This window comes from Mesoplodon bidens, assembly GCF_964165515.1.
Source record: "Mesoplodon bidens genome assembly, chromosome: 8".
Classification (NCBI taxonomy): Eukaryota; Metazoa; Chordata; class Mammalia; order Artiodactyla; family Ziphiidae; genus Mesoplodon; species Mesoplodon bidens.
In genome coordinates this window covers 113,431,338-113,457,234 of record NC_138165.1, presented here as the reverse complement: position 1 = coordinate 113,457,234, position 25,897 = coordinate 113,431,338, and the positions used below count along the sequence as shown (strand labels likewise).

The following is a 25,897-nucleotide window of genomic DNA, read 5'->3' as shown; positions in this document are numbered from 1 at the left end:
TCGGCCCCTTCAGACTGCCAGGGGGGAGATGGGCCCTTCCTGACCCTCTGGCTGGCTGTTTCGGTGGCACCGACAGCGACTACCTGCACTGTCTGGGTGGTCCAGGGGCCTGACGGGGGAGAAGCCAGGAAGAGTCCTTGGCGACCTCAGGGAAGGGGTCCACTTCCCAGTTCTTGCTCCACCCTCCAGCCTCCAGCCGCCTCTTCCCCAGTCTCTTGACCCCCTGGGCCAGCGCTCACCATCCCACCATTTTGGGTGTGTTCTGGGATTCTCCCCCTCCCCTGTTGACCCCAGGAGCAGACAAGCCAGCTGGGGCCCCAAGCCTCTCTGGACGCCCTTACACACAACTTCCATTCAGGGCAGCTCCCCCAGAGGGCCCTCCCTGCGGTCCCACGCTGCCCCTTCTCTTGACCTGCAGCAATGAGGCTCCATCCACACCCCCGGGACGCCTGGCTGGCTCCCCTCGGCCCCACCCCAGTGTGGGCTGGCTCATCAGCCCCAGGACCTTCTCAGGGGGTCCCCGCCGCACTCCCCCAGCCTCGCTCTCTAACCCCCCTCTCCGTCTCTGTCCCGCATCTGTTCCTCTCCTCTGTGAGAAGGTTCCTTCTCTGCCCTGCCCAGCAGCGCTGGCGCCAGTGTTGGGGATCGGCTGGTCGGCCCCCAGCCGGCTCCCGGGCGTGTGGCTGGTGGGGCCCTCGAGGGGGGCAGGCAGGGTCCGCAGACACTCACGCGTGCGGGCGAGCAGCACCACGGGCCTGCTGATGTCGTTCTTGTTGTTGGCGTTGCGCTTGACCGAGAAGATGGAGATGTTGTAAGCCCTGCCGGCCGCCAGGGCCCGGAGCTGGTGCGAGGAGCGGCCCCGGTCCACGAAGTCCGTGCGGCGGTAGGAGCCGTCGGAAGAGGTGTACGTGACCGCGTAGCCGTCGAGCATCTGCCGGGCGGCTGGGCCTTCGGGTGGGCGCCAGGAGATGGAGACCCCGCTCTCCTCCACTCGCTCCACCTTGAGGGCCGTTGGTGGGAAGAGCTCTTCAGGGTTTCAGTCAAGAACAAGGGAAGGGGGGTGGTCAGCTGTCGGCCGTGGGAGCCCCGGCCCCCAGGCAGGTGTCTGGCCCATTGGCTCTCGGGCCTGGCTACCCGGGGCACAGGTGGGCCACTGCTGGTGTGAGCCCGCCTTGGGCCCCTGGAGGGCCTCCCATGTGCGCGCACGCGTGACTGCGCTGATGCCGCCCGTCGGCCTGTTTGCTCCTCCCGGCTTCCCAGGCAGAGCCTGGGAGAGCAGCCGCCTGGACACTCGGCCCTGGGGGCCGTTCGGCCCTTTGGCCCATCCCACGGGGTGTGTGCAGCCCTGGGGAGGAGGGGAGTCTGCCCCTGATGTCGGCACCCTGGCCGCCTCACCTTTGGCACAGTCCTTGCCCGTGTAGCCCGCTTTACAGGTGCAGCTGTACAGGGACCCGTTGCTGGCCAGGCAGTAGCCGCGGCCCCCACAGGGGCTGGAGAAACAGGGGTCGCTCACTGCAAGGGGGGAGGCAGCCGTGAGTGCGCGCACGTCGCCAGGCCCCCCTCCAGCTGGGCCTTGGTCCTGGCCCAGGGCCGTTCCCGTGCTGATGCACTTGTGGGGTGGAGGTGGGTGGTATCACGGCGGCACTTTGGGGAGGTGGATATGGGGGTGCGGGCACTCTCGGAGGGGGAGGGCAGGGCTTCCCGGGGCCCCGTGGAGAGGCCAGGCAGGGAAGGCCTCTGACTCTGAACTTGGCCATGCTGCCCCGACCCGAGCCAAGGCGCTCTGGCAGGGGGTGACCACTCCTGGGGGGCAGCGGGCAGCCGTGAGCAGTGGCCCCTCCCTGGCCTTCCTCTGCACTGGGGCTGGGGTGCGGGTGTGGACCCAAGCTCACAGGCCAGAGCCTGCAGTGCCCTCCGCCGCCCCAGGCCTGTGCAGTGGGGCTCTCTGGCCACAGGCGGTCCGTACTGTGCTTGTCCCCGGGCAGGCTCCTGTGCCCTGTGGTGGCGCTGGAGCCCAGAAACCCATCCACACTATACTAGGTCTGAGTGGTGCCAGCCAGGCCCAGCTTAGGGGTTGGGGACACTCGAACAGCCCAGGTCAGGCCATGCCCCACCCCGGGGATAGGCCTGTTTTGGGAGGGGATACACATCAGCAAGTTGGGAGAAGTACTGCCCAGACAGCCCCAGAGACCGGACAGTGCTCCAAAGGGGAAAAATGGTGCTAGGGAGATGGGTGATAGGGTGGGGGCCCCTGCAGGTCTGTGGTCAGGGAAGCCCTCGTACAGGAGGGACATTCCAGCCGGGACCTGGTCCCCAAGGAGCCCCTGCTCAGGCTGATCAGGGAGAGTATCCCGATGGAGGAACCGTGAGTTCCTGGCCCCCGGGGCGGCCCTGAGCTTGGCCAGTGCAGGGACAGCAGGGCCTGTGGCTGGACATGGAGCTGGGGGGGGACCTGAGATCGCCGGGGAGGGTGAGTGCAGGAGGCGGGGGCGGGCAGAGGAAAGGACCCCGGAGGAGGGCAGGGCGGCCGGGCCCCACCTGTCTCACAGTGGTAGCCGAAGAAGCCCTCCGGGCAGACACACAGGTAGGCCCCGCCGCCGTTCTCGCAGCGGCCTCCGTGCTGGCAGGGCCTGGAGTCGCAGGCGTCCACCTCTGGAGAACACCCAGAGAGTCGGCCAGGGCGGCAGGGGGGTGTCTGGGGGAGGGAGGAGAGGACAGCGGGAAGAAGGGAAGGGGAGGCGGGAGGGAGGCCGGGCGGGGACGCGGGGTGGGGGTGGGCAGTGGGCAAGCCTTCGGGCGGAAGGGGCTGGCGACGGGCCCCTCCCCTTTGGCGGGCACCCGGCCCTCCCCTCCTCCTCCCCCCTGGGGCCCCTCCCCCAGGGGTCCTGTCCAGCAGGGCCATGGGGACTGCCCCCATCCCCCTGCTCTCTGAGCGGCCCAGGGTCTACATTCGTTGACAAGAGCTTTTTCCGGGGTGTTGGGGGCCTAGCGAGTGTGGTTGAGGGCCTGGCGCGTGGGGATCCCCCAAGCGCAGCCCCTACCTGTCTCGCAGTGGACTCCAACGAAGCCTGGGGGGCACTGGCAGACAAAGGCCCCCGGGAGGTCCCTGCAGGAGCCTCCGTTTCTGCAGGGCTGCGTCAGGCACTCGTCTGTCTCTGCAGAGTCGGGACACCAGACGGCATGACCCCACGCCCCCGGGGTCTCCTGTGCACCGAGACTTCAGCCTCACCGCTGCCCTCCACTCTGCCCACAGAGCCTGCCCCCAGGCGGCTCCTGCCTTCACTGCCTAGGCTTCGCAGGGGCCCCGACTGGACTTCCTGGGCCTGCCCTGCCACGCCGGGGCGGTGTCTCTGTCTTGGGGCTCAGAGGCCCTCATAGGCGTGCGGGGAGCAGGGCTTGCTCAGCGGTGCACCCGGCAGGCCTCCCCTCCCTCCTCCGGCGCAGAGTACTGGGGTGTGACCTGCCCCCCTGCCCCCAGGCCAGAGGCTGCAGGCGGCTAGCTTTTCTCAGCTGAGCTTTCAGTCCCCCCGGGGAGGCAGAAGCGGATATTTATAAACTGCTGTCCTTCTGGACATCAGAGCTGGCAGGGACCTGAGAGAGCAGGCAGTGCCCAACCAGAGACCAGCCCAGGGAGAGGGGCAGCTGGAGCAAGGTGGCCACGGCCAGGGGACGCCAGTGCCCCAGGCCCACGGCCGGGGTGCCGGAGCTGCCAGCCCGCAGCGAGGGCCGGGACCTGTCTTACCCAGCTCACAGCGGGCTCCTTCATGCCCTGGGCTGCAGACACACAGGTACCCAGCGACGCGGTCCTGGCAGGAGCCCCCATGCAGGCATGGCTGGGATTGGCACTCGTCAATTTCTGGGAGAGGAGAGCCCGGGTGCCAGGTGCCAGGAGAGGCCCCAAGAATAAAGCAGTGTTGCTGTTGTTAGAGGGGGTGACTCGAAGCCACACTAAGATGGACACAGATCAACTCTGGTGTGAGGGTCTGGACAGAGGTCTCCGACCCCCCCCCCCCCAGGTGCTGGGAGAGGCCAGAATCTGGGCAGGGCTGCCTCGGAGCAGAGGGACACCTTGGACCTGGGCACTCGGGCCGGGCCGGCGTCTGGGAAGTGCCTGGGGCTGCCCTCAGTGGCGCTCGGGGGACAGGCCCAATCTTGCCAATTCATTAGATAACAATCACGTATGGAACCACTACATTTGGGGGTGAGTCCTTCATTTTAAAATACCGCAGGCTTTTTAAAAACTGGGAGTTGTGCTCCTGAATTAAAAGTGTTCAATTTAGAAGAGTTTACTTTTAATGCTTAACATGTAAATAAGTAAATAAATGGTAATGACATAATGACACCTGGGGGCCGGCACCCAACCTGGGAGCTAGAACGTTGGCCGCTCATCTGGTCACGTGCACTTCCCGACTCCCTGTGACCCGAATTTCTGTGCTTATCTCTTCCTTAAATTAGTTTAAGAAATTTTATGAATACCTTAGACAATATATGGTTTTGATTTTGCTATTTATGAACTTTATTAATAGGACATTGTGGTGTACGTACTCTTTTCTCACTCAACATGAATGTCTCCACATTGTTGTGGGTCACCATTTTTACTGCTGTATAATATTCCTCAGTGTGATTATACCATACGTTATCCTTTCTTGTTTAGTAGGAATTTGGGTTGGATTTAGACTTCTTGCTATTGCAAAAAAAAAAAAAAAAAAAAAAAAAAGCTGTGTCTTTCATATCTCCTGGTGTAGATGTGTGAGCTTTCCCTAGACTTATACCTAGAAGTAGAACTGCTAGGACACAGTTTATATGAATGGTCAACTTGATAGGCAAAGTACTAGATTGTCTTCAAAGTGCTTCTATCAATTTACACTTCCTCCAGCAACTCATAAGAAATCCTGTTGCTCTGCATTCTCACCAATATTTGGGCTTTTTAGACTTCTGAGGTTTTGCCAACTGAAAGTATCTCAGTGTACTTTTGATTTGCATTTTGCTGATCACTAATGAAAAGAATGTTTCTTTTCATTGGCTTTATGTACCTCCTCTTCCATGAAATGCCTACTCATGTGTTTTACCTATTTTCCTATTGGGTTGATTTTATATATATATATATATATATAATATATATATAATATGTATATAATATGTATATTATATATATATAATATATAATATATATACAATCTTCTCCCAGTTTGTAGATTATATTTGATCTTCTTAAGGCCAATGAATTTAAATTCCTAATTTTTAGCTAGTCTAGTTGTCCATTTTTTCCTTTTATAGTTAGTGCTTTCTGTGGCTTAAGGGATCTTTCCCTACCCCAAGGCCAAAAAGATATTTACCTACATTTTCTATACAAAATCATATACTTAAAAAAAATCCATTTAAGTCCTTAATCCATCTGGAATTAATTGTTGTGTATGGTGAGAAGTGGGGAAACAATGTAATATTTTCCCGAGTACATAACCATTTTATTCCAGTTGTCATGAAGATTTTCTCATATGCTTTCTTTCAGAAGTTTAGTTTTATCTTTTACATTTATGTCTATAATTCATTTCACACATATAAAAATTATCATTTTTGATGCTATTGTACATAATATTGTTTCACTTCATTTTCCAAGTCTTCACAGCTAGAATATGAAAATATAATTGGTTCTGTGTAATTGACCTTGTATCCTGTGAGCTAGCTGAATTCACTTATTAGTTCTATAGCTTCTTTTGTAGAATCTCTTAGAATTTTCTATGTGCACGATTGTGTCATCTTTACTTCTTCTTGCCCAATAGACATGCCTTTTTTCCCTTTTCTTGTCTGTAGCACCGTCTAGGACCTCCAAGACGTTGGAAGGAACTGGTGAAAGGGATACCTTTGCCTTATTACTGACTATAGCAGGAAGTCTTTTCACCATTAAGCATTTTGTTAGCTGTTGACTTTTTCATGGATGCCCTTTATCAGGTTGAAGAACTTTTTTCTACTCTTAGTTTATTAAGAGTTTTTAAAATAATAGTTGAATTTTGTCAAATGATTTTTCTGCATCTATTGAGATGATCACATGGTTTCTTCCTTTATCTCCTAATGTGGTGAATTACATTTATTGATTTTCAAATGTTAAACCAACCTGTGCTCTTGAGATGGATCCTTCTTGGTCAGGTTGCATTATCCTTTTGATGTAGTACTGGGTTTGATTTTAGTGATATTTTATTAGGATTTTTGTGCTTTGCTCATGAGGAATATTAGTCTTTAATTTCATTTTTGTAATGTCTCTGGTTTTGGTATAAAGGCAATACTGGTCTCATAAAATGAGTTGAGAAGTGTTCCTTCCTCCTACATTTTCTGAAAGAGCTCCGTATATAGTATTATTCCTTTCTTAAATGTTTGATAGAACTCGGTGAGGCAGTCTGGTCCTGCCATTTTCTTTGCAGGAGAGTTTTAAATTACAACTTAAATTTATTTCCTAGCTATGGGGCTATTCACATTTTCTATTTATTTTTGTGTCAGTTGCGGTTATTTGTGTCTTTCAAGGTAGTACTCATCATTTTCTCTAAGTTGTGAGATATATTGGCCTAACGTTGCTCACAATATCTCCCTGTCCTTTAAATGCTGGTACGATCTTTACTGATGTCTCCTCTTTCATTCTGATATTGCTAATTTTTCTTTTCTTTGTTTTCCTTGATGAGTCTAGATAGACATTTATTATTTTTATTGACCTTTTCAAGGAATCAGCTTTTGGTTTCATTGGTTTTCTCTGCACATGTCTTTTTTATAATTATATTTTATAATTGTTATTGATAAATAAAAATGCAATGAATTTTGTTATAATACATATATCTACTAAACATGTTACATTTCCTCTCACTTTTAGAAGTTTTCCTGTAGACTAAAGACAACAATATCAGCTGCAAATACTGACATTTTTACTTCCTCCTTTAGCATTTTCATGACTTTAATTTTTTTCTTACTTTATTGCATGGACTAGTACTGCCAGTGTAATATTGATTAGACTTAGTGATAATGGGCATCCTTGTCTTGTTCTGAATTTTAAGGGGAATGTTTGTCTACTTAGGATAATGTATATTCTAGGTTTGAGGAGAGGTATAGTAAAACTGCCTCAGAAGCTAATTTCCTTCCTCCTGTTGGTAGCTCAGCATGTCTGCGTCAGTTCAACAGAAGAACAGCTTTTGAATTCCAGATCCTCCCCTGTATGACAAGGACCAGGAACCCATCGTTCCATAGCTCTCCTGATGGTCTGTGCCCTTCTTCTATGAATATGTGGAGTGTAACTGTTGTGCTTCAGATGGTGTGTCCAGCCTACCTATGCCTGGCCTAAGCACACCTCTCTGTGGGGTAATGAACACGTGGGGGCTATGGGGGCTCTGCCATTTCTCTCTTCTAAGTTTTCCTTCCAATAAGTTCTATATTATTTTACACCACATGGTACTAGAAGGGTGTGTGTATCATGTTATTTTTATCTGGATGAGGAAGTACTTTTTCATTCCTTATTTGGTAAGAATTTGTTTCATGAATAGGTATGAATTTTATCAAATGATTATTATGCATTCTTTGAGATTCTTACATGATTTTTCTCCTTCAGTTGCTTACTGTAGCAGATTTTTCTAATATCAAACTATTTGTGCAATAACCCAACTTGATAATGGTGTATATAGTCTTTACAGACTGTCAAATTTCTGCATCTGTGTTCATATGTTTATTGTCCCCTAATTTTACTTTCTCCAACTGTCCATATCTAGTGTTGGTTTAAGGTTATCCTGGCCTCACAGAGTGGGTTGGCACATACTCTTTTCTACTCCCTGGAAGAGCCTGTATCACGCTGCAACAATCTGTTTCTCGGCAGTTCAGTGGAATTTACCCATAGCATTGTTTGGGCCTGGTGTTTCCTTATGAGAGAACTTCTTTGCATCCTCAGCCCTCTGATGGGTTAAAAGGTATGATCTTATGGGTTCTCTGGTGTTTCCTTGATGTTACAGTGAGACTGATGGTATTTTCGAACTGTCTCCATTCTAACTGAATGGATCACCTCAGTACGTTAAAAATACCATTTTATTATCTCACTCCTGATATCCGCTGTTGAGAAGCCTGGTGCCGATCTGATTCTTGTTCCTTTGTGGATTCTTGTTCCTTTTTTCTCTCTGGATGTTTTAAGGATTTTTTTTCTGTTTTTCTCTGATTTTCTTAACTTTTATTATAATGTGTCTAATGTTTCCCTTTTCTCCTGTTTGATGTCCTGCAGGCCCTTTCAGCCTCTGGTCATTCACCAGTAATTCTGGGAATTACTCCACAGTTGCTCCAACATTTCCTCCTCATTCTTGGATTCCTGTCATCTCAATGTCAGGACCTCTACCCTCCTCAGTGCCTATGTTTTCTTTTGATTTACGAGTGTTTCCCTGCTTCTTTCTCGTACAGCCCTGCACACCCATCTGTCCACTCATTAACTTAAGTCTTCGTCTGTATCCATTTGTAAGCTGTGTCTGTTACTTCAACTATTATAGTTTTTCAATCTTCTTATTTCTGCTTTCTTTTAAAGGATTATATATTGATCCGTTTTTTTATGGCCAGTGCCATGTTTCCTTTTGTATGTTTGTCATGCTTATTTTATATTCTTATTTATCTTCTATACTTCTACCCCCCAATAGTATATGTTGTCTGGACTTTACTGTTGTTTCGGAGGTGGCCGTACATGTTGGGTGTCTTGACATCTTGGCTTATGAGCTCACGTTCCCTGGTGGTACCCACGCCTCATCCGATGGCATGTTGAGGAGAAGCGGCACTGGGCCAGGGGTGGCCTCCTGGACAGTCACCACCAGCCCTGGGGGGCTTGGAAGGACGGGAGTGAAGCAAGATGCTTGAGGCCAGGTGGTCTCCACCTGTTTTCTGGAACTCTTCACCTGATAGGGCCGCCCAGGTCCGACTGGGCCTTGCAGGGCACTTGGGAGACAGAAATGTGTTACGTGCCCCTCCCATCTCTGGGTGCTGTCACTGTCCCTAAGCTGCTTTGTTTAAAAACCTTTCTTTCGGGCTTCCCTGGTGGCGCAGTGGTTGGAAGCCCGCCTGCCGATGCAGGGGACGCGGGTTCGTGCCCCAGTCTGGGAGGATCCCGCATGCCAAGGGGCGGCTGGGCCCTTGGGCCATGGCCGCTGGGCCTGCGCGTCCGGAGCCTGTGCTCCGCGGTGGGAGAGGCCACAGCAATGAGAGGCCCGTGTACCGCAAAAAAAAACCCCAAAAACCCCACCTTTCTTTCATGAAAAATGTGTTACCATCACACAGATTTTCTGATGAATAGAGTCTGGGATGCTTTGGCTTAATGCCACATGCCTGCGGTGGTGTCCGCGGCGCCCCTGTCTCCAGGGGCGTGGGTCGGGGGGCCTCGCCTGCAGGCCGTGCACCCTGGCGCACTGTAGGGCCTGGGAGGCAATGCTGTCTAGAGCAACAGCCCTCAAAGGGCTATGGGGGCTCGTGGGGGCCTTGTTCAAATGAAGGGTCTGATTCCACAGGTCTGGGTGGGGCTGGGAGCAGGAGGTGAGTCCTGAACCCTGATCTGCCTCTTCAGGGCTCTGCCTTTGGGCTACCTCTTGGCCTCGGCGGCTTCCTCTGCAGAGCGGGCGTGTGGGTGCTGGACCCCGTGCTCTGGGATGCTCTGAGAACAGGGAAGCCCTTAGACAAGGGTACAGAGTGGAGCTGGCACTGGTCATCACCACCATCACCACAGGGTTTTGGCCTCACTTTGCACAGAGGATACCAAAGGGAGGAGGGGCAGACCAGGGTCAGAACTGCAGCCCCTGTGCTCCTCCACTCGGCCCGGCGGGGGAGAGGGCTTGGCCCTGCGCACCCACCCACCCGCCCCAGAGGGCCCCCAGGTCACCGTGGCACTGGGGAGGCTCGCTCCAGACGCCCTGTGGCTGGCAGACGCGGATGTGGTTGGAGGTGCTCGGGCTGTAGCCTCGGTCACACGAGTACAGGGCCACCGAGCCCAGCCGGGTGCCGTTGAAGCGCAGGGTGGCGTGTGTCACCTCCTCGGGCGGGCCGCAGTCCACCTCTGCAAGGACACGGCAGCCCCGTCCTGCACCGTGGGGTGCCTGCCGGCCCCGCCTTGGCTCCGCTGGGCGCACGGCCCGGGGCCCTCACTCCCCACACAGCCCATCCCAGGGTGGCAGCGCCGGGCCTTCCAGAATGGGCTTCTCAGAGGTTTCCTTTCCTTCTTTCCCATCCCTCCCCTCGGCCCCCTGCTGGGCCCTGCTCTGCCCTTCAGGGAGCGGAGGAACCCCGGCCCTCTCACCTGCCTGGCACCGGCGTCCTGTGTACCCTGCTTGACAGTGGCAGGAGAAGTCTGTCCCCAGGGCCTCGCAGGTGCCCCCATTCATGCACGGGCTCCGGAAGCAGGGGGAGGGGGCTGCAAGGGTGCAGGGGTTCCTTGTCGCCCACCACCGAGTCCTCCCCAGAGGCCTCAGGGCTGCAGGGGAGCGTCCCGTCTCACGCCCCAGCTCCGCCTCCCGCGCCTCCGTGGTCGGGCCATCCCTGCCCACCGGGCCTGTCTTCTTGTCTGCGCCCTGGCCTGCTGGCCTCCGCCCCCCTTACCTATCTCACAGTGTCGTCCCGAGAAGCCTGGGGGACAGTCACACTTGTATTTGCCGATGTAGTGGAAGCAGGTGCCGCCGTTGTGACAGGGGCCAGAGGCGCATGAGTCTGGCTTCCCTGGAAGCAGGAGGCACCCGTCGGGCGGGGTCGGGGGTCATGCGTCCACCACCCCTGCCCTTTCCCTGATCCCTCGACATCCCAGAGCTGGGGCCTTGGCGGGGATGCTCCTGACAAGCAGACGCACGGTGGCAGGGTCGGGGGTCCTGGGTCGGGGCCTGGCTCCTCCCCACTCTCTACAGGCTGATCCCCACCGTCTGGGGCCGCACCGATCTCGCAGTGCCTCCCGGTGAAGCGGTAGGGGCAGTCGCAGTGGTACTCGCCGCCCGCTTCCTTGCACGTGCCGCCGTTCCTGCAGGGCCCCGAGCTGCACAGGCGCGGCCGGGCTGAGAGGAGGGACAGACAGAGACTGAGAGGCGGGTAAACCAGGGCCAGCTTCCCGGCCCCGCAGTGCCCATGACGCCCCGCTCGATCCTCCTCCGTCCTCAGGCACCGCTGGGCCCCATGCGCCCAGGCCTGCCTCTCGGCGGAGCCTGAGGCCCAGCTGCAGCAGGGGCCGAGCCAGCCACGTGCAGCCCCTCAGCCTCGGGGGCCCTCTGCCCGCCCGCCCGCCCTCTCTCCCCTGCCCCAGGCTCTGCTGGAGAGCCAGGAGAGCTGGCCCCGCAGCGCGGCCAGTGCTGCGCCCGCCTTCCTGCCCGGTGGGGAGCTGGCATCCACGGACCGGGCCGGGAGCCACGCTGCGGCTCCGTTCTGATTTTCCTGTTTTCTGTACCTTTACTGGGGGCACCTCCTTGGACTTGCGGGGCCCCGGCCGCCCGCCCAGGCTGGAGGAGCCGCACCTTCACAGCCCAGCCAGGAGTTTAGACGCTTGGCCTCGACGCTCGGGGGGGATGTGAGGCAGGAGGGGGCCTGCCCCCAGGCTCAGGGGGCTGCTTCTCCCCCCCACACCCTGTGGGGCCTCCCAGGCTGCCGGCCCAAGTTCCGGCCACCCCACCCCGTGTCCCTCCATGTCCGCTCTCCGGGATGCCTTTGCCGAGGGTGACGGACCTCAGCGGTACTTGCAGAGGATGAGGCCTACTCTCCGGAAAGCCCTCCTCCTGCTACAGGGGTGGGGGAGGCCGCAGGGGCTCCGTGGCCAGAGCGCCGGGGACCTGCCCTCAGGGCCACCGTGGGAGCGGCAGAGGCTTGCGGGTAAAGGTCCAGGCTTCAGCTCTCTGGACGAGTGAGGGCAGCGGGAAGGCTGCAGGGCTGGACGTGGCCCGGTGCCGAGCCCAGGTGAATGGGCCGGGCCACACGGGGTCAGGGGGCCGGCACCCTGGGCTCTGACCAAGGGGATGCTTGGGTCACTGAAAAGAGTTCTGAGCGTTGCTTCAGACTGCATGGAAGAGACGGCCCTGGGTGGGTGCTGATGAGCACAGTGATGCCTGCTGTGTATTTACAGAAGAGTACTCACGTTCTTAAGTGGCTAAATGTTGTAAAATGTTGACATTCTCCAACTGCACTCAATTTAACAAAGTCCTAGTGAATTTTTAAAAAATCAGTGATTCTAAAATCCACTTGGAAAAACACTGAGCAGGAAAGGAAGCCCGTCGTGAGGAAAGCGCTGTGATGAGCAGGAGGCGGCAGGGGGGCCCCGCCAGCCCCCCGCCCCCTCGAGGGCCGCCACGCCCCACCTTTCTCGCAGTGCCGGCCATGGAAGCCCCGCGGGCACTCGCACGTGTAGGAGTCATCCTGGGCGTCACAGGAGCCTCCATTGAAGCAGGGGTCCGAGTCGCAAGGGGACGGCAGCGCTGTGGGGACAGAGGGCGATCACCCTGAGGTCCTGGCTGGAACCAAGGCCAGGGTCTTGGCTCCTCACGCTGGGCTCTAAGGCCCTCCCTGGAATTTCTTGTGTTTCTGATTTTTCCAGAGTTCACCCTCACTCTTACGTGAGCTGGGACTGAGCTGTGGTCCACAAGGGTCTTGGTATCGTCACCACCAGCACCACCATCACGTGTGGTCACTCACTACCTAAGTCACTGGTCATCCGCGCGCTAATAGATACGCGGGGTGAACCTGTTTCTCCGCAGGTGCTCGTCAGGTGCACGTTAATGTCCTAGCACCTAAGCCCGGGGCTCAGGCAGGCGCGGCGTGGCACGTGCGCACGGCCAGGCCGTCCACCCCCAGGTCCCCTCGAGGGCCCCCTCCTGCTGCGCCCACTGCCTTCTCGCCCACCCCTGACCCCGGCTTCTGGGCCGGACCCCAGCCTCGCAGGCTGGCGCCCGCACCCACCCCACTCACAGTGGCTGACGTTGTGGTCGGTGTGGCAGACGCACAGGTAGCTCCCGCCGTACTCCATGCAGTAGCCGCCGTCGGGGCATTGCGTGTTCATGTTGCAGGGCATGGCCGTGACTTCTGCAGGGAACGGGAAAGCCCGTCTCACGTCCCCGCGTGTCTCCCTGGAGACCGTGTGTCCTTGAGAAGGACCGAGCTGCCCGAGGCCCGGTGACCCTGCCGGGGTGACCAGGTTCGGGCACCCTTGTGGCCTCCCCACCCCACCCCCCGGGGCCCGCCATGCGGGTCCGGGCCCAGGCCCAAGCCACCACTTACACGGTGGTTGTGGGGATTCTCAGGGTCCAGGCAGGAAGGGCGCCCCCATCCCAGCCCTGGGCACCTACCAAATTCGCAGAGGAGCCCAAAGAAGCCCAGAGGGCACTGGCAGAGGGTGGTGTTAGCCCCCAGGCACCTGCCACCATTGCGGCACTCACAGTTGTTGGGAGTTCCTGCCACGGAGGGAGGGAGGGAGGAGCCTCCAATGTCGGGGTGCCCTCTCCTGACCACCGTCCCGTAAACCCCGCCGTGTAGCCCCTCTCCCCGCTCCCCACAGCCTCTCTCATGGGGGTTTGCGTGCACACCCCACGGGGCCCCGGCAGCCCAGCCCACACGCACTCTCCCTGCAGTCAAGGCCCATGAAGCCTTCGGGGCATTCGCACACGTAGCCCTGGTCCGCATCCACACAGGTGCCCCCGTTCTGGCAGGGGGCCGAGAGGCAGGCGTCGGGCACCGGGTGGCTTCCTGCAAGAAAGACGGAGGTCACCGGAGGCCGCGCAGAGAGCACGACGAGGACGGGGCCTCGGGCCGGGGACGAGGCGTCTCAACCTCTGTCCTCAGTGCCGAGCGCCCAGAAACTGGTCTCTAGCGGCCCCTCAGCCCCCGAGCCCCTTCTCTGGAGCAGAATGAGAAGCCAGAGTGAGGAGGGAGCCCCACGGTGTGCACCAAAGGGCCCAGCTGAGGCCAGAGCCTCCAAACATTTCCCATCAAGCATCTCTGTTAGTTAAATATTTGGGATTTTTTAACTTTAAGGTATCTTTCTGCTGCCGATTTCTAGTTTAATTTTGCTGTGGTCAGAGAACACAGTCCTTTTCAATTTATTGAGCCTTATTTTATGGCCGACAGGATGTTCTGTCATAGTGAAGGCTCCGTGAGCCCTGGAAGGAACGTGGGTGTCCGTGAATGTCAGTTGGGCCGGGTCGGCTGGCAGCGCTGCCCAACCCCTGCATCCTTGCTGGTCCCCGTGCTTGTATGCTCTGAGCCACCGAGACAGGAGTTCTGCTGAAACCCCCGCCTATGACTGGGGATCTGTTTCCCCTTGTAGTTCTGCACCTGTTGCTTTGGGTTTTTCGATTTGTGTTACTAGGTGTTGCATATTTAGAGTTATTATGTCTTTCTGATGAACTGGCCTGTGGTCATTATAAAAGGTTCCTCTTCATTTCTGGCTGCTTTCCTACTCGAAAGTTTAATCTGAATGATATGAATACAGCCACTCCAGCTTCTCCTGATTCGTGTTTGCCTTTTTAGTCTGTTTTTTATTTTTTATTTTTTATTTTTATTTTTTGGTGGTACGCGGGCCTCTCACTGTTGTGGCCTCTCCCGTTGCGGAGCACAGGCTCTAGACGCGCAGGCTCAGCAGCCATGGCTCACGGGCCTAGTCGCTCTGCAGTATGTGGGATCTTCCCGGACCGGGGCATGAACTCGTGTCCCCTGCATCGGCAGGCAGACTCTCAACCACTGCGCCACCAGGGAAGCCCTTTAGTCTGTTTTTAAATGTTCAATTTCCTCATGTTTTTTCAGAATTTATCTTTGAAATTAATATACAGTTAAATGACTTGTGTTTGAGGGACACGCCTAAGAATTTTATCACATGTATAGATGTGTGTATATGGATACAGGACAGGATACGGGATATTCCGTCATCCCAAAGACCTCTTTGTTTTCTCTCTGCAGGGTCACAGACTCCCTCCCTCCTGAACTCCTAGAACTACTGGTCTGTTCATCACTGCAGTCTTGTCCTTTCAAGGATGCCAGAGAAGTGGAACCAAACAACCCGTACTCTTTTGGGACTGGCTTCTTTCACTCAGCGTCATGCCTCCAGGACTGTCTCAGGTGTTATAAGCATCAGTAGTTAGTCCTTCTTATGACCGAGTTGTGTCCCACGTCGACAGGTACCACAGTTCATGTGTCCGTTCACCCTTGGAAGGACGTTTGGGTTCCCAGTTTTTGGTGGCTATAGACATGCTACAGACATTCCTGTACAGAGTTCTGTGTGACATAAGTTTTCATTTGTTTAGGGTTAATACCTAGGAGTGCGATTGCTGGGTCATATTATAAGTGTATGTTTAACTTTATAAAAAAACTATCGAACTGTTTCAGAGTGGCCAAACCGTTCGGCATTCCCACCAAAAATAGGTGAGAGTTCCCATTGTTCTGTACCCTCACCAGGTCAGCGTCTTTTATTTTCGCAATTATCATAGGCTCGCAGTGGTGTCTCATTGTGGCTTTAATTTGCATTTCACCAGTGGTTAATGACAACAACAGATTTGTTCATCTGTTTATTTGCCTTCTGTGTATCCTTTCTGGTTAAGTGTCCGAGCCTTTTTATTATTTATTTATTTATTTATTTATTTATTTATTTAGGCTGTCCCGGGTCTTAGTTGAGGCATGCAGGATCTTTAGGTTTGGCACGTGGACTTCTTAGTTGCGGTGTGCATGTGGGATCTAGTTCCCCGACCAGGGATCGAACCCGGGCCCTCTGCATTGGGAGCGCCGAGTCCTAACCCCTGCACCACCTGGGAAGTCCCTCTCCCAGTCTTTAGCTTGTCTTTTCATTCTCTTAACCATGTCTTTCACAGAGGAAAAGTTTTCAGTTTTGATGAAGTCCAATTTATCTATTTTTTTTTTGATAGAGCATGCTTTTGCGGTCTTGTCTTAGCACTCTTTGCTTAACCACGAGTCACAAAGATTTTTCTACCTAAAAATCTTTAGTTTTCTTCTAAAAATGTTATAGTTTTCTGTTTTCTGTTCAGGTCTATGATTCATTTTGAGTTAATCTTTGTATAAGATGTGTTTAGGTTGAAGTTCATTTTCTGCATAAGGATGTCTAATTGTTCCAACATCGTTTGTTGAAAAGATCATCCTTTTTCTGCTGAATCTCTTTTATACCTTTTCAGAAAATAATACCCATATTTGTGTGGGTCTGTTTCTGGATCCTCTTTCCTGTTGTTGATTGGTGTGTCAATCCCTTTGCCAACACCACACAATCTTGATCACTGTAGCTTTATAATAAGTCTTAATACCAGGTAGTGTGATTGCTTAAAATGTATTCTTCTTTTTTGAAATTGTTTTGGCTATCTTAATTCCTTTGCCTTTCCATATAAATTACAGAATCAGCTTGTGTGCAGCTACCAAAAACCCTGCTGAGATTTTGATTGGAATCATGTTAAATCTACAGGTCAGTCTGGGGAGAGCTGACATATTTGCTATGTTAAATCTTCTAATCCATGAACATAGTGTCTCTCTATGTACTGAGAGCTTCTTTGATTTCTTTCATCAGCATTTTGTAGTTTTCAGTATTTAAATCCTGAAAATGCTTTATTACATTTATACCTAAGTCTTTCAATAAATGGTATCGTTTTTTTTTGTATCCATCATTTTATTGTTTAAAAATCAACTGTAAATGTAATACATATGAACAATTGCAAAAAAAATTATAAAAAATTTCAAGCAAAATATAATCAATACTTCCCAGGGAGAATGGGACACTCATTTTCCCACAGCCTTTCCAATTCCAGATACCATCAACTATCAAAGTTTTTACCAATCTAATGGGCAAAACCTGAAATTAGATTTTTTATTTAATTTGTAGTTTCTTGCTTAGTGAGGCTGAGCTTTTTACTTGTTTATGGGTGTTTGTTTCTGTGTGTGACTTTCCTGCTTACATTCTTGGCCATTGTTTCCGCTGAGCTGTCTGTCTTTTGCTTATCAGATTACACATGCCCAATTTGAGGGAGCCCAGGAGCTCAGAAAGAACATGATGGGGCTGCCGCCCCAGACCCCCTCCATGCCCTCCCCAGCACATCTCGTCCTCTGGGGCTATGCTTTTGGTCCTCTGGCATGAAATCTGGGCTTAGTGGCCCCACTCTGCTACTTACTTCCTGTGACCGCACTCCTGTCTGGGGTCACGTGGCTGGAGGACAGAGAAAGGGAAAAACAGCAGGAGTTTGCCCACACCTGTGAAGCCGAGAATTCCCCCAGCCAGAGAGGAAGGCTTCCCCCCACTGCTGCCTCTGTGGGTCCTGCTTCTCTGTCAGTGCTGATGCTCACTTCTGGTTTCGGGGTTGCTCTGAGACCAGGTGGCGGGGTCGGGGGGACACCAGAGGAAAATAATGAGGACTCGCCCCTGTGCTTCTCCCCACCCCGCTCGCTGCTACGTCAGAGTCCTCAGAGCTACTCCCAGCACTCAGTCCAGGATTGGTCGCTGCACTCAGTGTGAGAAACCCATCCCACTACTTTAAAATGATCTGTGTCTTCCTATTTGCAGCAGGTTTCTTGTAGAAAGTATATGGTTGGGTCTTGCTTTTCAATTCGATTTGACAATCTCTGTCTTTTGTGTTTTTAACCATTTTTACATTTAAATATAATTGCCAATGTGACTGGATTAAACCCATCACCTTGTTATTGTTTCTTATTTGTCCCACTTCTTCTTTGTTCCTTTTTCGTCTTTTTTTTTTCTGGGTGAACAAAACATTTGTTTATGTGAAATCATAAGGTGAGAAAGCATATGTAAAATTTCATAAATGCCACTAAAAATTTATTTAAACTTTAACTACTAGACTTCATTTATTCTTAAAGATATAAAGTTGTGTTTCCATTTTGAGTTAGAAAAATATATTCCTTTTTATTTCAATGACTGTAGATCTTTCAAATTTTCCTACACACTTTTATTTTTATTTATTAACTAGCAGTAGCTAGTAATATAACTCATTTGCTCAGTTAACATTAAATATTTATTTAAGGATTAAATCCTCTGAATCCTGAATTCCTTTCCACTGCTAAAATCTGGTATTTCATAATTGCACCTTTGAATATTTAATGGTAGTTACAGCCAGTGTTCTTTATCTTCCTTTTTCTTCTTTTCATACCTTCTGTATTGAGTATTTTTAGGATTCCATTTCATCTCCATGATTGGTTTATTGGCTATAACTCATTATTATTATTTTTTTACTTGCTGCTCTAGGGTTTACAATGTATACCTTTAACTTATCACAGTCGACCTTCAAACAGCATTATACCACTTCGTATATGTCAGGACCTTACGATATTATACTTCCATTTCTCCCTTTCTATCCCTTATGCCAGAATTTGATAAACAAAGGCTCAAAGACCAAATCTTGCCTGCCACCCATTTAAAAAAATAAAGTATCATTGGAACATGGCCATGCCCATTCACTTATGCACAGTCTGTGGCTCACTGCTTTTGCCTTACATTAGTAGAGCTGAATAGCTGTGATCACATGACTCATAAAGCCAAAAAGAATATTACTATCTGGCCCTTTACAGAAAAAGCTTGCACAGGCTGCTTTAAGCTATTGGTGTCATACATTTTATTTCTATGTATATTGTAAACCCCAAATATGTTGCTATTTCTTTGTTTTAAAAATATCTTTTAAAAGATTAACAAGTAAGAAGAAAAGTCTTTTATTTTTACCCATATATTTACCATTTCTAGAACTCTTCATTCCTTTGTGTAGATCCAGATTTTCATCAGGGACCATTTTTCTTCTGTTGAAAAGACATTTCTTGTAATGCATATATGCTGGTGATGAATTCTCTGTTTTTGTTGTCTGAAAAATCTTTATTTCACCTGAATTTTTGAAAGAGTTTTGCTGGGTATATAGCACTAGGTTGACAGCTTATTTCTTTCATGCTTTAGGGGTGTTGTCCCACTGTCTTCCGACCTGCATTGTCTCTGATGAGGAGGCTGTTGTCATTCTTGTTTCTCTGTGCAGTCTGTCTTTTCTCTCTGGCTACTTTTAAGGTTTTCTCTGTCATTGGTTTTCAGCAGTTTGATCATGATGTGGCTTCATATGGTCTTCTTCATGTTTTTCTTGGATGTCTGGTTTTCATTTTCATCAGACTTAGAAACTGTTTGGCTGTTGTTTCTTCACAGACTTTTCCTGCCCCTCTTCAGCCCCCTCCCTCATTGCCGGCACTCCAAGTACATACCTGCCAGACTGCATGGTGTCTGTGCACAGGCCCCTGAGGAGGTGCTGTCCTTTCATCTTATTCTCTCCGGGCTGCATGTTGAATTGCTTCCATTTCCCTCTTCAAGGTCATTGATCTTTCCTTCTGTGGTGTCTTAATCTGCTGTTAACACCATCCAGTGTATTTTTTTTTTTTTTTTTTTGTGGTACGCGGGCCTCTCACTGCTGTGGCCTCTCCCGTTGTGGAGCACAGGCTCCGGACGCGCAGGCTCAGCAGCCACGGCTCACGGGCCCACCTGCTCCGCGGCATGTGGGATCTTCCCGGACCGGGGCACGAACCCGTGTCCCCTGCATCGGCAGGCGGACTCTCAACCACTGCGCCACCAGGGAAGCCCAAATCCATCCAGTGTATTTTTTAAATTCAGATATTATATTTTTCATCTCTAGAAGCTTCTTTTTTTTTTTATCTTCTACTTCTCATTATGTCGTTTTCCCTCAACAGTCTTGAACATATGGTGCATGTTCATGATGGACAACTGAACGTTTGTACTTGCTGATTCTGTCATCTCTGGCCACTGTTTCTATTGCTCTATTTGACTTCTGGCTGTGGCTCATATATTCTCAATCCTTTGTATGCCTAGTAACTTTTGGTTGGGTATTTTGGGGTCTTGGATTCTGTTATTATTCCTTTAAAGAGTGGAGGATTGTATTCTGGCATACAGTGAAATCACTTGGGCTCAGTTTGATCCTTTCAAACTTTCTTTTAAGATTTCTTGGGACAGATCAGATTAGCCATTAGCTTAGCATTTATTTATCCCCAGTACTAAGGTGACACCACTGGGGACTCTACTCAGCACTGGCCCTGCCTATGAAGAGCTCACTCCACTCCAGCTTGTGGGGAGGCGGGTTTGAGTTCCAGGAATTGTCTGACTCACCACTCCCAGGGGTTCTTCCCCAGCCCAGTAGATTTCACCCGACCCACATTCAACGGGTCCCCCTGCAGATCTCCAGAGCCGATCTCGTGCTCTCTCCCCTTACCCCCTTCCCCTCTCAGTTGCTCTGTCCTTGCTGGTATTATCCCCGCAAATTCCAGCCACTGAATTTGAATCTGTCTCCTTGACCCAGAGACTCAGAGGAACTGCTGGAGTCTGGATCCGTCCCTGGCCCCGCCCCGGCGTGGCAGCCTGGAAACGGCTCCGAGGCAGCCTTGGGGCAATTGTAGGGCTCACCCCATTTCATTCCCTTCTCTCAGGGATGACAGCCCTCTACTTTCTGTTGTCCAATGGCTGAAAACAGTTGTTTCATATATTTTGCCTGGTTTTCTCATTGTTGACAGTGAGAGGGAAGTTCCCAGAGCAGTTAATCCTTGTTGGCCATAAGCAGAAGGCTAGATACTCTTTTTTATAATCTCCAACTTTTGGCCAGCTTCCTGCTGTATGTGTGATGTGGCTAATGAGCTTGTACTGGGGTAGACAAGTCAGTTGTTTCTTATTGTTTGCTTTCATTTGCATTATTCTTCGTACAGAACATGGTTTCTTTGCAAAATCTTTTGAAATCACTTATCTGTTTTCTGACATGAGTTTACCATCGCCTCAGGACACAGCCCACCCTGCGTGTGGCCATCCAACGGAGGGCACAGCATCCATCCGCGTCTCACTCATGGGTAGAACCTAATTTCCTTCTTAGGTTTTGAGACTCGAAGCAAATCCGATGAGTTTGTCTTGAGCGCCCCCCCGCCACACCGGGGAGATACAAGCACAGCTGTTGTCAGCTGGGGGACCAAAGCCGCGGGAGGTAAGGTGATGTCAGGTGCTAAAGCCCTGAATTTACTCTGTGGGTCTTTTAACTGACCTACCGAGTCCTAACCAGCATTTCAAACAGTATGCAATAGAACAGAAGCTAGCAGGCTCCATCACTTGTAGGAGAGATCAGCTTTCTTTCCGACGCCCACGGCTTGTTCCCTAGCAAGGTGAGGGGTCTGGGGTAGGAAGGAGGGACAGTAAACAGCCAGGAATCTCCTGAGTCGGGAGAGGGGCCCTGGGACTGTGCTCACCCATACCTGCATTTTCCAGATGGAGAGCAGGCCCAGAGAGGGGAACAGGTTCGCTCAGCCTTACCCAGCATGTGGACAGCAGAGCTCAGACCAGACCTCCCCACCCCCCAGAGGGAAAGGGGGCAGCTGACTGCTGTCGCTGGTGGGGGGCTTCGGGCACGTGGCCGTTACCTGTCTCGCAGCGAGGTCCCTCGAAGGGCTCTGAACAAAGGCAGGTGAAATTCCCCACCAGGTCGACACACGACCCTCCATTCAGGCAGGGGTCAGAGCCGCACTCGTCCACGTCTGGGGGCGGCAGAGGTGGGTGCTCGGCTCTGTGCCAGCCTTTGAGCACCTGGCACCCTGCACCCCTGCTCCCACCCGAGGGCACACTCACCCGTCTCACAGGCTGCACCCGTGTAGCCGGCTGCGCACACGCACACCGCGGAGCCGCCCTCCGCCTGGCACCAGCCGCCGTTCCCACACTCTTTGGCATCGCATGGAGACTGTGCTACAAGCACAAAGTGGTGGAAGGCCATTGGATCCCCAGCTGTGGTGGGCCCAGGGGCTCCTGCTGAGCCCCACTGCTGACATCTTGGGCTGCAGCACGGGTGGATCTGGCCGTCTCTGGAGGGCATCGGGCCCTGGGGGACCAGGGCAGTCCCAACCCACCGGCACTGAAAGCTTGTCTGAATGGGGTTTATTTCAGCAGACCTGGGGAGGAGGGAGGGCGTGCCTGTGCCTGGCGGGGGACATGGGGGTGAATGGGACCCAGCTCCCGCCCTCCTGGGCAGTGCCCCTGCTAAGATGACTGTGACAGAGCTGTCATCACAGGACAGGGCTCTGGGGCTGAGAGATTCCTCCCAGCTGGGCGGGGGGGGGGCACAGCCTGTGACGGAGCCCTGAGGGGGCGCAGGAGGGGCCTGAGTGGTCCGGGGCTGAGGGTCCAAGGTGGGTGAGGCGACACTTCTTGCTGCAAGGACAGTCCTGCAAAGGCCCTCGGCCCCCAGTCAGGTGGGAGTGAGCAGGTGGGAACCCGCCTTTGTCGGCGCTCTGGCCTGCCCCTCACCCAGGATGCTGGCCTCACCTGGTGGCTGCTGGCAGCAGGTGGGGGGGACACTGCCTTCCCCCAGCTATGTCGCCTGTCCTGCTGACGGCTCATTCCAAAAAGGACTCAATACAGGGACCAGACGGGATCCCCAGAGCGGGTGACCCACCCTGGAGTCAGGGTGGGGGGCAGTGGGAGGAAGCAGGCCTGAACCCTGGGAGGTGTGGAGGTGCTTTGGTGGCTGGCGGCACACGGTGACCCCCGTCTCTGGGACCCTGACTCCACCAGAGAGCAGGGACGGGCACGGGTGGGGGAGGGGAGACTCGGGCCGAGCGGTACCCACGTCCCTGCTGGACTCTGCCCAGCGTCCCTGCTGTCATAGGCTCTGGGGGCCAAGGTGGGTCCTGAGACCAGAGAGCCTCGTGGGGGACTGGGGGCTGGTACCCATGGGTGTTGCCGTGGTGGCCATGAGGAGGCCAAGGCTCACGGCTCCTGGCTCTGGCCCCAAGCCCTTCCAGGGTCCCACCCGGCCCGGACATGTGTACACACACCAGAGTTAAGGGCTTTAAAACATTCCCTGTGGCCGTAAGTCTCCATTAGAAATGGTTTTTCTAGATTGAGACATTGGTGCGGTTGTTACTTGTACACACTCGATTTAACTATGTGTTATATGTTTTTCTAAATAACAGTTACACATCAGTAAGCGTATGTAGGGGATAGTGTGTCTGGCTGAGCCGGATGGGGATCAGGCGTCATCGTGCTTTGATTTTAAGGGGCTCCGTTTGTTGGGCTCCCCTAGCGGCTTCCCACAGTGACACGGGGGTGGGAGTGGGGCGTCCACCTTCCTTTACCAGGTGGGTGAAGGGCCCCAAAGAGGTGCTGCATGAAGGGCAGGGGGTAGAGGTCTGGTCAGAAAGCACTGCTTCCAAAGAGCCGCGCTCAGAAGTGGGGTGGCAGGCGGGCGTGTGGCTGCAGCTCGGAAGCAACAAGGGGGTCTTGAGAAAGACCCCAACCCACATCCAGGCCGCGCGACCCCCGGGATGGAGAGCAACAGCCTGCACTCCTGCCAGGAGCAGCTGGGGTTCAGGGGTTCAGGGGTGCAGGCCTACGGTAAGACGGGTCCGGAACCAGGCCCTGCCCTGTCCCAAGGCCTCACCCTTGGCTGTGTGCTGTGGTCAGTGCTCCTGTCACGCCCACAGGGCGGGGCCTCTTCTCTGGAGTCTGGGCTCCTGCCCCCCCTGCCCCCGGGCCTCTCTGGGGCCAGGCCCCCTGCGGCACGCTGACCTGATGCCCCCACCAGGCTAGCCACCACTCCCTGGTCGGGCAGGACCTTCCGCACGGCCCTGCAGCCCCTGGTTCCTCTCACCTGTCTCACAGGTGAGTCCCCCGAAGCCGGCTGGGCACTGGCAGATGAAGCTGTTGACGCCGTGCGTGCAGGTCCCGCCGTTCTGACACGGGTGGGAAGCACACTCGTTCACATCTGGAAAACGGGGAGGACTCAGTGGAGGCGCTGCTGGGGAGGACCTGCCGTGGCCCGGGGCGGCGCGGCTGCAGAGCCCGCCCACGTGCTCACCGTCTCTGAGCCGCTGTGTCTGGCTCCCCCAGCGGCGCCTCCCGGATGCCACCCACACCACGGGGACAGAGGCCCGAGGCCTCGGGCTCTTGGGGCTGTTGGCTGTGCTGCCGGGTTCCTCCAGGTGGGCGGTCCGAGCAGAAACTCACCCAGGTGGCACCTCCTCCCGGTGAAGCCCGAGAGGCAGGAGCAGGTGTAGGAGGGGTTGCCCGTGACGCAGTCGTCGATGCACTTGCCGCCGTTGAGGCAGGGGCGCAGAGTCAGGCACACGGAGGCTGCGGACACAGGGAGGGCAGGGCCGTCAGCCTGGCCCCGGGGGCCCCTCTCGGGGGAGGCGCTGCGAGGTCCGCTGCTGCTGGGTCTCTGTTACCTCGAGGACAGGCAGGGCTCAGCTCATGGGGCCCACCCTCCGCAGAGGCAAGGCCACCGAAACCCGCCATGAATGAGCACACGTGGGCAGGTGCCGGAGCGTCCCAGGGTTTCAGGCCTCCTGTTACTAGGAGGGCCCAGGGAAGAGCTGGCTGGTGTCCAGGGAGGGAGAGAGGGGCACTCCCGGAAGGGCTCTCGGGCCCCGAGCACCACCAAGGCTGTGGGTGCCTTTGAGGACCGTCCCTGCCCCCACTGGTCCACTCACCGAGCCACACCGGCACTCAGGCCGCGTAGTCCGGCTGCCCTGCAGCGGGTGGCGGCTGACTGCCTGAGCCCGTGTCAGGACCAGCCCTTCTCAGAAGGTAGATTGACAGGTATGGGCGCTTGCCTCTCAGGTGTGAACCCACCCTCCCTCCCTGGTGACTCCAGACTGACGCGCACGGGCTCCATCTCCTGGGCTTGCAGCGTGGGGCGGGGACACGAGGGGGCCGCTCCCCCTGCAACCCCACGGGCCCGTGCCCCTCAGGGCCTCCGTGTGCAAGAGCTTTGAGGGCCCAGCAGGGCCTCCTCCGTCTGCTCCCTGCAGAAGCCTGGGGCGGGAGAGAAGCACCACCACATGGGAACGGCATCCCCGAGGGACTGACTGGACCCTCCTCTGAGGACCCCAGTCCTCAGGCTCACAGCCGGCAGCCTCTGTGGGGAGCATGGACCTACCCACACCTGCACGCACACCTGCTCACACCAGTCCCCACCTGCACCCATACTCTACCCCTCAACCACAACCCAAGCCCCTGGCCGCTGGCAAGCGCCAAACCTCTCTGCTGCCCACGCAAAGGTGTGGTGACTGAGTAGTGTCCCCGTGACCTGAACCATCGCGGCTCCGAGCCGGGGCGGGTGTTGCCACTCTGGGGGAGGGGGGCGAAATCAGTAGCCCCCGGGCTCCTGGCCCTGTGGGCCGCCCCCTTGTTCACACTGGTGAGTGGGTGGGCTCAGGCTCCCCGGGCCTCTCTCACCAGGGCCCATATCCAGTCCTCGGCGCGATACACACCTGCCCTCCCTGGCCCCCCCCCGGGGGTGCGCGCCTGCTCCCCTGGCAGGTCTGGGTGGGCTGCCTTGCGCTGGGTTCATCCCTGGGACAGTGTTCAGGAGAATCAGCCCCTCTTGGTGGCCTTGGTCCCCATGGGGGTGGGAGGCGATCTCCGGGGGAGGTCCCAGCACTGGCCTCACTGGCTCCAGGCTTGGCCGGGGGAGTGGCGCGGCTGAACCCGTCACTTGACACCCTCCCCACTCCGTTTGTAAGCAGGGGTTTCAGGAGGGTCTGTGACCCAGAGCCACACAACAGGAGAGCCGGGAGCACATCCTCTGTGGCCAGTCCCGCTGCTTCCACAGGCCTCGTGCTCGCCCCCGGGGTGGACCCTGCTCCCGTCTGCTCTGTGTTCTGTGCCTGAAGGACCCCGGGCGTCAGGGAGCTCCCTCCTGTCAGGTAGATGTCCAGGTTGTCACACAAGCACGAAGTCCCACCAAGAAGCAAGGCAGCAAAATGGGTGGAAAGAGGGCCTGCCTCCCAGGTGTTCCTGAGGACGCGGGAGGCCACGCAGGGATGCCCAGGATTCCCTGGGTGGGAATGTGACCCCAGCTCCCCTCCTTTACACCCCTTCGCACTTCAAACCGTGCTCTCCAGCAAACCCCTTCTCCTCAGCAGAGGCAGGAAGGCC

At 54.3% G+C, this 25,897-nt stretch overlaps 1 protein-coding gene across 1 annotated transcript in view; it reads right to left on the bottom strand.

Moving 5' to 3' along the window:
• The window catches only part of SNED1 (sushi, nidogen and EGF like domains 1), a 90,433-nt gene that overhangs the window by 26,713 nt on the left and 37,823 nt on the right, over positions 1–25,897 (bottom strand). The window contains exons 5-21 of the mRNA XM_081242967.1: positions 23,963–24,088; positions 23,607–23,720; positions 21,590–21,703; positions 21,385–21,498; positions 13,570–13,695; positions 13,299–13,403; positions 12,922–13,035; positions 12,315–12,431; positions 10,911–11,027; positions 10,585–10,701; positions 10,286–10,399; positions 9,872–10,045; positions 3,743–3,856; positions 3,042–3,155; positions 2,539–2,652; positions 1,396–1,512; positions 730–1,026 (exon numbers count right to left, since the gene is read on the bottom strand). Coding sequence (XP_081099093.1) covers positions 730–1,026; positions 1,396–1,512; positions 2,539–2,652; positions 3,042–3,155; positions 3,743–3,856; positions 9,872–10,045; positions 10,286–10,399; positions 10,585–10,701; positions 10,911–11,027; positions 12,315–12,431; positions 12,922–13,035; positions 13,299–13,403; positions 13,570–13,695; positions 21,385–21,498; positions 21,590–21,703; positions 23,607–23,720; positions 23,963–24,088 — 2,208 coding nt within the window. The remainder of the gene's footprint in view (positions 1–729; positions 1,027–1,395; positions 1,513–2,538; positions 2,653–3,041; positions 3,156–3,742; positions 3,857–9,871; positions 10,046–10,285; positions 10,400–10,584; positions 10,702–10,910; positions 11,028–12,314; positions 12,432–12,921; positions 13,036–13,298; positions 13,404–13,569; positions 13,696–21,384; positions 21,499–21,589; positions 21,704–23,606; positions 23,721–23,962; positions 24,089–25,897) is intronic.